Source organism: Elephantulus edwardii, unplaced genomic scaffold (genome assembly GCF_000299155.1).
Source record: "Elephantulus edwardii isolate Elephantulus edwardi_28Jun2011 unplaced genomic scaffold, EleEdw1.0 scaffold00049, whole genome shotgun sequence".
NCBI classification, from domain to species: Eukaryota; Metazoa; Chordata; class Mammalia; order Macroscelidea; family Macroscelididae; genus Elephantulus; species Elephantulus edwardii.
In genome coordinates this window covers 1,299,283-1,310,484 of record NW_006399799.1, presented here as the reverse complement: position 1 = coordinate 1,310,484, position 11,202 = coordinate 1,299,283, and the positions used below count along the sequence as shown (strand labels likewise).

Here is an 11,202-nt window from a genome sequence, read left to right as displayed (position 1 = left end):
GCTTGGGTGGGCTTGGGTTGGGTTGTGTTGGGTTCCACTTTGGGAAAGCATTAGGAACTCTATTTTCTTCCTGCTTGAAATGTATCTAGTTTTATAGAAAATAATTGACCTGCTCTTGGCACTTGTGTGGGTGCTGCCAAAAGTTCGTTGAGGAACCAGAGCCAGCAGAGAGAATGGACCCGGACTGGGCTGTGTTAGGTGCATGTTTCATCCTTAAACCCTCACAAACCAGCAAAGGAAGCCAGCAAGTCAGCACTTGAGTCTCGATGTAGCAACCTTGCTTTTTCTCCTGAGAAATAGGAGGAAAGCATATTTACAATTAATTACAGTCAACATAAAAATTCAGACTATACCTGAAAATTCATAGAAAGTCAAAATCATCCGAACTCTCACTCTCCAAAGTTAACTGTGCTTATTAAGCTTTTAATTATACTTCCACATCAATCACTGTGCACCTTGCATAAGTAGTGACATGTGTACAATCTTTTATAAATGGTGTGCATTGTGTTGTTTCAGAACATCTCTTTCTAGCCTTTGACATGCCATCAATTCCTTTCCATCAACACCCTTCTGTATCAATACATTCTGATTCATATGTCATTTCTAATGACTGCCAAAAACTCCACAGTTGTGGATATTACAACCCATCTAGTCTCTTACTAATGATTAATATAAGTGAACCCCAATTTAATCTGTTAGAAGAAGTTCTGCATTAAGTGGCCCCCAAAATAGCATTTTTTTTTACTGCCGTGATAAAGCCCCTGACATAAGAATGCTGAGCTACAGAACATCCACCCTCTACTTCTTGTCATATGTTGCCAAACTGCTTTCTAGAAAGAGTGTCCCGATTTACGGTCCTACCATCAGTTTATGAGGATGGTATTTCATTCATACTCTCACTAACAATGGCTTTTGACAATATTTTACCAATCTGAGTTCAAAGAGGCAGTTTATTGTCTTGATTGGCGTCACATTACTAATTAGCAAGGCTGAGCTGGTCTCTACGACAGCCGTTTGGGGTTGGTTTTTTTGTTGTTGTTGTTCTGTGAGTGAGCTGCATCCTGAAGATGGTAGCATCCAATCAGATCAGCCTTCAGTTTTTCAGACTTTTTAATCATGAGGTGAAGTCACTATGTTCCAGGGCATAGGTTACAGCTGTCAGGGCACAGGCTACTGCCTAGCTTTCATTTTATATTGTATATGGTTATGAAACTCTGATCCTGTATAGACACATGCACACATATTATAACCTAAAGAGTGTTCCTCATTCATGAGGAATGTATTGCCTTCGGTAATCTACTTTCAGTGGTTCACTCTGATATTAATAGAATCTGAAAGCAATAGGCACACTCACACCCTAGTCACAGCATTATAAATCTGTACTCTTAAAGCATGCTGAGAAAATACCACTAGTGCAGGGATTAGGGGAGAAGCCATATGTAACTTCATATGAATAGAAAATACTTACTAGAAGTGTTAGGATAAAAATGCGATTATGGTCCAACTCCTCATTGCAAAATTATATTGCCAGTAAGTAAAGATGATGTCATAAATGTGGAAACTGCTTACATGATATTAAATGAACAAAGCAAGATTTGCAAGCATGTGGGCATTAAGTTTACAATGAGGCAAAAATTAACACATCACCAAACAAAAGCCTAAAAGAGAGTATGTGTGACAATGTATGGGGAAAGCTCTGGGTTTGGCTGCATTTGTGCTCAGGTTTCTGAGTTTCCTAAAGAGTTATTCTAGAACTTGATGATTATTATTAAGCATTTTGGGTGTGGACAGGAGGAGTGCCGAGGCAAGTATAAGCACTTTTGGGGACAGCTCCCAGTTTCCAGAGCCCAGCGAAGCAGAGGAGAGCAGTGCCGTGCCTGGGGCTGGGCTGCAGGCTGGTGCAAGGAGCACCTCTGATCCACCTTTCTCTCTTCTTCCCAGCGGTGTTCTGTGGAGATCCTGGGGTGCCGCCCCGTGGCAGGAGAGAGGATCGGGGTTTCTCCTACAGGTCATCGGTCTCCTACTCCTGTCAGCCCCCTCTGGTGCTGGTGGGCTCTCCGCGGAGGTTTTGCCAGTCCGATGGGACGTGGAGTGGCACCCAGCCCAGCTGCATAGGTAAGAGGGAATCTGGGGACAGAGTGCCTTGGCTGGCAAACAGCCTCCCTCTGGGCCTGAACAACTGCTTGGCTTCCTGTTGCCTTCAATGCTCTCAGGCTACCGAGCCTTAATATGAGGGAATCAGAGTGAATATGCTGAGAGGAGCTCTAGTGGTAGAACGCCTAGTACATTGTGCTGTTAACCAAAAGGTCTGTGGTTCAAATCCAGCAGCTGTTCCACAGGAGAAAGATGAGCCGTCTCCTGCCATTAAGATGAAATCTGATGGAGGCTCATTATGAGTCAGAAGCAATTTGATGGTAGTGGATTTGGGGCTTGATTTTATACTCTGTGACAGATCCCTGGTGGCATAGTAGGATACATGTTGCACTCTTATCCAAAAAGTTGACAGTTCAAACTCACCAGCTGCTCTGTGGTAAAAAGATTTGGTAGTCTCTTCCCCTTAAGATTTACAACCTCAGAAACTGGATGGAGTGGTCCTGTGCTAAGGAGGAACTCCTGGGTGATGCAAATGATTAACTACTAGACTACAACCCGAAGGGTTAATGGTTCAAATTCACCCAGCTGCACTTCAGAAGAAAGACTTGGTGATCAGCTTCAGTCTTCGGAGCACATTTCTACCCTGTACACATGTGATCACCATGAATAGGATTCTGCTCAATGGAAGAGAGGTTGGGGGGTGATGTGGAGGGTCAGGATAGGTAGGGGTGAAACCACGGGGCTACACAGTTTACTGAGTGGAAGTGGGGGAAGCAAAGGGGAAGGATCCAGACAAAAAGACAGGGTAATGATGCACAAGGTCCAAAGGTGATTAATTTTAAAAATATTATGAGTGAGAATGAGTGTATGAAACACAACATGAATGAAGAATAATGTGAAACACAGTGTATATAAACTTTATAAGCAAACCAATTGAAAAAAATAATGTAAAAAAAATTGCTTTGGCGGTTTTGATGTCCTGAGAGGAAGGGTATGTAAAACCAGCCAGAAGCATAAGTCAGGTGGGGAGACTAGAAGTCAAGATGTGGCTCTATTTTCTGGGCTTTTTTCTGAGCTTTGCTGTCACCATGTGATCTGTTTCTTTGGCAATTCCAGATCCAACACTGACCACGTGTACGGACCCTGGTGTGCCACTGTTTGGAATACAGAACAACTCCCAGGGATACCAGGTAATGTGAACTTGGCGATGATCAAGCCTTCCTGCCTCCTGTCCCGTCCTGTCATTGTCAGCGTCAGGGACCTTAGACACCTTTTCTGGGACAGAATTGGATGGTACACAAAGAGAGAAGAAAGCCTTGGAAGCTGCAGAAAGCTGCTCTGACACCTCAAGCCACGTGCTGCACATGAGCACTGGTTAGAAACAGGAAGGTTCTTGCATCAGAGAAGCTGGTGTGAAAAGACGGATCACTTGTAATCCCACAAATACTTCCCAGCAACTCCATATTGCTGGTGCAGGATGTTTGCAGGAAATCAGTAATAAGACAGGCAGACCTGGGACAAGCGAGACATGCCACGTATTCTGTCAACATGCAAGTTCGTGGACACATCTCAGAATGAGCTCTGGGGAAAGGAGGGAATGTGAACAGTGTGGCAGGGGGTACTCTGAACAGAGAAAGGAATGGATTTTAAGAGTTAGGTGTAGAAGCACTTAGACAAGTGCATTGGCTTGAGAGAAAGGGTGAGATTTGGGCTGTGTAACTGAACATGAGAATGAGGGGGGTGTTTTGTAGATCGAACCAAGAGGAATTAACTGATGAGGGGTTGAAAGATAGGATGAAATCAGAGATGGCTTGAAGTTTTCAGTTGCACAGCTGAGTGGATAAAGGTACCATTTGCTGAGTGAAATGAGGAAGTCTAAGAGGGAATCAGGTTGGCATGGGATAAAGAGTGGAAATAATGAGTTTCCCTTAGTGCTTGAATTTGGTCCTGTAGGAAATAGGAACTTCTGAGTGCTTTTTGAGCCAGAGAGAAGTATAATCCAAGTTGCTGTTTAGGAAATTGATCTGGCAGCATTATGCCAAATGGGTTGGAGAAGAGGAGATGGGGAGATGGAGCTGGTGATTGCAGAAGTGAAGAGGCCAGCAATGAGGAGCTAGCGGAAAGTGGGTGCGGATGGGAAAATGGCTGGGGGGGAGAGGGGGAGGTAAAGAGAGGGTGGCAATTCCCCTTCACATTTACAAAGCACAGTGCCACCTTCTCTGCAGGATGTATCTGTAATTAAGAGAAATCTATCCCTGGTCTCCTCATCCATGAAGATGATCCTGGGTAACATTTCATTCTATTCTACGTAAGGTCGCCATGAATCATTGTAGACTGAAAAAATAGTGAACAATAATAACTAATCCTTAAGAAATTTACACATAGAAAAAGACAGACATGATAAGCATGTTCCTTTGTGAAGATCTTTTCCTTTTGTAAAACACTTTCCATTCCACTATCACATTTAAGAGTCACCACATTCCAGGGTAGTAAGGACCAGCCCTGTACTATACATGCAAAGACTCGGGAATTTCCATGAGAAAGCCTAGAAGCCAGAACTCACATCCAAGGGACTCTTGGTTCTGACATGCTGCCCATCACAGCAGAGTGCTGTGTTCCGTAAGAGTCTCAGTCTGGCTCAGGCAACAAGAAGAAGCTTTGAGGAAGAGGTGTGAAGTACATTGCCTGAAGGGATAAATAAGATTTAACCACTCAGAGAAGCATATTCTAGGCAGAGGCTATAGGTAGAATTCAGGTCACGTGAGACAAAATAATCAGGTGATGCGTACAGAGCGTTGCTGAACGGAGGGTGGTGATGGGACTTCCTGTTTTTGCTGCAGGTTGGGAGTACAGTGCTCTTCCGCTGTCAGAAAGGCTACCTGCTTCAGGGCTCCACCACCAGGACCTGCCTCCCCAACCTGACCTGGAGCGGGACCCCACCCGACTGCATCCGTGAGTGCAGACTTCACCTGCACCCCGGGAAAGCTGGTCACCCACCACATGCATACATGTTGTGAATGACAGGAAGCTCACAGCTTCACATTAGCTTCAGTATTGGTCTCTTAATAGTACCTCTTAGAGCCTTGCAGAAGATGTGTCATTTCCCTGTCACACAAATGCCTTTCTGATATTTGAAGGCACCCCTCGTCAAGGACAAGAAGAACTTGCCATTACAGCAAAAAGTAACAACTGCATGATTAGGCCTCGGGATGCAGATCTCAGGAATTTGACTAAAATTACCCCTTCCATAAAAACAGCGCTACAAGCTAGGATTCCTCCAGGGTTGACCAACTCAATGTCCATATTGTCTCCATCTTGGCTATTCATATTGTCATTGAAGCTAGGGAAATAGGGAATGAGGAGGGAAGTATTAGGCACAAAAGGCCCTGTAAAGGGTGGGAAGGAAATTGTTTATGAATGTAACAAAGGCATTGCCAGAAAAGCTCCTGAGGACTCTAATCTCCAACATTCTCTTTCCTCTCATCCAGCCCACCACTGCAAGCAGCCAGAGACGCCGACCCACGCCAATGTTGGAGCCCTGGACTTGCCTTCCATGGGCTACACGCTCATCTACTCCTGCCAGGAGGGCTTCTCCCTGAAAGGTGGCTCTGAGCACCGCACCTGCAAAGCAGATGGCAGCTGGACAGGCAAACCGCCAATCTGCCTGGGTGAGTGAGTCAGTTACCCTCTCAGGGATGGAGACCAGGGTAGCAGCAGAGCTTGAGATAAAAGACAAAAAAAGGCAAAAGACAAGTACATTCATTTCCTATGCCTGCTGTTTTTGTTGTTGTTAGATGCCATCTAAACAGCTCCAACTCATAGCCACTCTGTATACAAGACAAAATGTTGCCTGATCTTGTGCCATTCTTAGAAGTTCTGCTCAACTTAAGCCTATTCTTGAAGCCACTCTGTCAGTCTGTCTTGCTGAAGGTCTTTCTGGATTTTGCTCTCAACTCACCAAGCATGGTGTCTTTCTCTGGAGGCTGGCTCTCCACCATGATAGCATTTCCAAAGTATGTGAGACAAAGTCTCACCCTCCTCAATTCTGAAGAGCATTCTGGGTGTATTTCTTCCAGAACAAATCTGTTTACTCTTTTGGCAGTCCATGGTGTTATTCAATATTCTTTGATAATTCCACAACTCAGAAACCTCAATTCTTACTCAGATTTTGTTATTTTCTTCCAATTTTCATGTGTATGTGAAGCAGTTGAAAATAGCAGTGTTTTCAGGTGCATCTTAATCTTTAAAGTTTCGTCTTTAATCTTTAATACTTTCAAAAGGTCCTTGGCAGCAAATTTGCCTGTTGCAATTATGCTATTTGATTTCCTGACTACTACTTCAGTGGACACTGATTGTAGATCCAAACAAAGTGAGAGCTTTGACAACTTCAGTCTTTTCATTTATTTTTTTTTATTTTCTGCTAGTTTATTTACAAAATTTGAATACAGTGTTGTTTTCAATTTCCCTCATCCCCCCAACTACAAATTGTACAACCCCATGATTAATCCCTCCTTCTCCCTGCACACCCTTTTCCCTCTGCTTCTACCCCCACCCCTTGGAGCCTTCTACTCACTCTACAATAATGGTTTTATATAATATACTGGTCCAGTTGTAGGGATTTTTGTTTTCTTTATGTTGAGAAATACTCTATACTGCAAGCTATGGTCTTTAATAAGTAAGTATTTCAGATCTTCATTTTCTGTGAACAAAGTTGTGTCTTCATATTGTAGGTTGTTAATAAGTCTTCCTCCAATTCAGATTCCTCATTCTTCTTTGTGTGGTCCAACTTTTTGTTAACATTTACTCAGCATATGTATTGAATAGCTATGATGAAAGAATATGAACCAGGAACATACCTTTCCTAGCTTTAAACCCTACAATATCTCCTTGTTCTGTTAGAAAGACTGCTTCTGGACTATGCATAGTTCCACAAGAGCACAGTTCAGTGTTCTGGAGTTCCCATTCTCCTCAACAGTATTCATAACTTGTTATGATCTACACTGTCAAATGCTTTTGCACAGTCAATAAAATGTGCATGTACATTTTCCAAAGCGATCCATCTGATGGTATCCCTCATTACACATCTTCTGAATCCAGCTTGAATTTCTGACCTTTCCCTGTTGATATACTTCCCCAGCCATTTTAAATAACCTGCAACAAGATGTTACTTTTATGTGATATTAGTGAGACAGTTCTCTAATTTCTGGATTTCCTTTCTTTGCAGTGGGTACAAATAAGTTCTAGTTGGCTAGCCAGCTAGTGTCTTCCTTGACATAAATGAGTAAGCATGTCCAGCAGGGCAGCCTTTCCTTGAAGTATTTCCATTGATATTTCATCAGTTCCAGGAGTGCGTATTTTGCCAATGCATTCAGTATTAGACTAAAAGTTGGCTTTTTTTAGCCATTAGTTAGCCCCTCTAGTCTCCAGCTACCTTAACTGCAGGCACATGGTCTTGCAAGTCAGCATGTTCTTGCTAATCATCAACAGCAATATAAAGAGAGCATACTCCACACGGCAGGGTGTGTGAAAACACCGCACGAGAGCAGGAGCACGATTGTGTTTAGGTTTCCTGCTGCGCCCAGCCTGGCCTGTTGCTCACCAGTTTCTACAAAAAACCTGACCTGCGTACCTACAGTCACGTGAGTCATTCCCCTGATGGGTCTGAGTCCCTGGAGGACCTTCTAGCAAATCTTTGGATCCACAGAACAGAGTGGAAATGGGGAACTAAGCCACAGGTGGAGCTGTTATTACAAAGTATGGATTTAGAGAGGGAGCTCTGGTGGCCTAGTGGCAAGAAGCTGCACTACAATCCCGGAGGTAAGCAGTTTGAATCCACCAGATGCTCTGCTGGAGAAGGAGGGGCAATCTCCTCCTGTACCAGTCAGATCTGATTTGATGGTACACACAAAAAAATAATAAAAGTTTTTTAAAAAAGAAAGTATGGACTTATGCAACTAGTTAAGTATTTGGAAGTATGCTGACCTGATGCTTCTCGTAAATAGTCTGCTATTAATCTTAGCAGGGCAATTCATAAAAACAGCTTTCTACATCATTACCTCATTACCAGGAGAGTGCCTATTTGTACATTATTAAGTATGTGAAGACATTTGACTGTGTGCTTCACTTTGAAGAGGCCACTGTGCAAACAAGCAAACACTAGATGTTTACAATTAAGAAAGGTGTGTGTCATGGTTGTATCCATTCTCCATACCTCTTCAGTGTGTGTGCTGAGAAACTTATCTGAGACTTTATGAAGAAAAATGTGTCATCACGATCAGAGGAAGACTCATCAATTACCTACATTGTGAAGATGACACAAACTTACCCTCTGAAAGTGAGGAGAACTTGGAAGTACTTGCTGCATAAAATCAAACACTTCAGCCTTCAATATGGATTGCATCTCAACATCAAGAAAACAGAATTTCACCATTGGGTCAATAGGCAAAATCAGGCTAGATGAAGAAAAGATTGAAATTGTTAACAGTTTCATCTTACTTGGATGCACCCTTGGTTCCAGTCAGGAAATCAGGAGACATATTGCACGGGGAAAATCTTCATTGGCAAACTGTTTAAATTATTGAGGAGCAACAATGTCAGTTTGAGGAATAAGGTGCACCTAATTCAGGCAGTCTTTTCATTCACTTGCTATGTATATAAGAGCTGGACAGTGAATTGATTGATGCCTTTGAGCTGAAGTGTTGGAGAAGAGTACTGTATATCCCACTTTCTGCCAAAATAGTAAATAGGTATGTCTTGGAGAAGATGTAGCCAGAGCGCTGCTCTTTTGGAGGCAAAAGAGATAAAGCTTCATCTCACATACTTTGGGCATGTTGCTAGGAGAGGCTGTTCCTTGGAGAGGGACATCATGGGTTGAAAGGTGGAGGATCAGTGAAAGGGAAAAAAACCTCATACAAATGGATAGACAAGTGACTCGAGTATGTCAGAGATTGTGAGAATGGCACAGGATAGAACAGGGTTCAGATCTGTCAATCATAGCATCACTATGAGTTGTACTCAACTCGACAGCACCTAACAACAATAACAACAACGCATCATTCATTAGTTTACCCGTAGAGTCCCTCAGTATTAATACTTGAGATTTGAATTTTTTTTTTCTTCAGTACTTTGAGCTTGTGAAATGCCAAGCATGTTTCTCACTTTTGATTTTCTAACTCCTGGTCTTTCCACATTTCATTATATTTTCCTTTATCTTCTCAAGCTGCCCTTGGAAATCTGTTTGGCTGTCCTAGTTTATATTTCTCCAATTCTCATTAGCTCCTCTGTGTCCTAGAGCAAGTTTCAAAGCCTCTTTGACATCTATTTTGACCTTTTCTTTCTTTTCTGTCTTTTATGAACCTGGGAATGTTACATGTTGGACTGTTGACTAAAGGTTGTTGATTCTAACCCACCAGCCACTCTGTGGGAGAAAGATAGGTAGTCTCCTCCCATAAAGATTTATAGCTTCTAAAAACTGAAAGAGGGTTACCGTAAATCAAAATCAACTTGACAGCAGTGGGTTTTTGGGGGGGTTTTCCCCCAGATTTCCCTTAACGCCTTGTATACAAGCATTATAACCTAAAGCAACAGGATCTTTGGGATTTTTTTTCTTCACCTAGATCTCCCATAATAGCTTGTATACAAACATTGTAGCCTAAAGCATCAGAATCTAATTATCTCATGGGATCAGCATGAGGACAGTATTTCTTCATCAGCAGGACTGTATGGGAAATTCTGTTCCTTGACTCTTCCAGCTACTGGTGCATTCCTGTATTCTGTAACCTGTGCCCACATCGTTCTTATCTCTGTCTTCCCTTACACACAACTTCCTTCTGTATCTTCATATGTTCTTTCTAGGACTCATCTTTGGGTTTAAAGCCTACCCAAATAATCCAGGATAATCTAATTTCAAGATCTTTATTTTAATTGCATCTGTGAAGACCTTTTTCCAAATAAGATTAGATTCACATATTCTAGAGATTGAGCTGTGGGAATACCCTTCTTGGGGCCACTGTTTAACACCACAGCATGATTTCCTGGAGCTGAGCCCTGCTTCTGATTTTCTGCAACTTTGAAGTCAAGAAGACCAAAACAGAGCAGCCTAAAGAGAGACACATGTTGAATAAACATCCCAAATTTCTACCTTTTGTCTGAATTTAAAGACTCATGATACGTAGTCATCATGCAACAGGAAGCTCTTTTTTCCACCAAACTGGAATAACTTCACTTGATAAAACAGCACCACCTCATAAATCATTTTGGGGTTGTCACAGTACCCAGGCCTGCCTCCTCCTCCTCTTCTTTCATTCGTCCTCTGTTTACTGAGCATTAGTGCTGTGCTTCCTTTTTCTCTGTCTTGAGAGGCATAGAGGGAAAGAAAAGAAAAAGAAAAAAAAACCAACAACAAAACCTGCCCTAAATGAGCACATATTCTGCTATGGGAGACAGACAGATCATCAGTTATAGCAGGAACTTGGAAAATGCACTGAAGACAGTGGGAATGGGGAAGAAGGGCATGACATCAGCGATTGGGAAGAACGGGAGGAGTCAGAGAAGTCTTCCTAGAGAAAGCGATGTCTAATCCAGCAAGTAAAGAGGAACAGTTTGCTGCTAGAATGGCATTAGACCTCTGTTCTCTTCCAGATGCTGATCTCACTGTGTGCCAAGAGTTATTCTAATAACGTTGTATGTATTGGCTCATTTAATCCTCACCGTAATCCTGTGATGCAGGGGTTGTTGTTTTGTTAGATGCTGTCAGTCATATACGATTCACAGCAACCTTATGAACAACAGAACTGAATCCTGCCCTATCCTGTGCTGTGTTCATCATCTCTGACATACTTGAGCCCATTGGTACAGTCACTGTTCTAATCCATCTCATCGAAGGTCTTCCTCTCTTTCACTGACTCTCCACTTTTCCAAGCATGATGTTCCTTTCCAAGAAATAGACCCTTCTAACACTACACCCAAAGTATGTGAGGTGAAGTTTCTCCATCCTTGCCTCTAAGGATCACTCTGGCTGCACTTTCTCCAGGACATATCTGTTTGTTATTTTTGCAGTCCATGGGATATTCAGTACTATATCCTTTCTCCATACCTATTCAATCTGTA

General features: G+C 42.6%; 1 protein-coding gene across 1 annotated transcript in view; it reads left to right on the top strand.

The window, feature by feature from the left end:
• CSMD2 (CUB and Sushi multiple domains 2) overlaps positions 1-11,202 on the top strand; it is a 972,861-nt gene that overhangs the window by 934,694 nt on the left and 26,965 nt on the right. Inside the window, 4 exon segments of the mRNA XM_006886423.1 lie at positions 1,942-2,115; positions 3,211-3,284; positions 4,935-5,046; positions 5,583-5,762. Coding sequence (XP_006886485.1) covers positions 1,942-2,115; positions 3,211-3,284; positions 4,935-5,046; positions 5,583-5,762 — 540 coding nt within the window.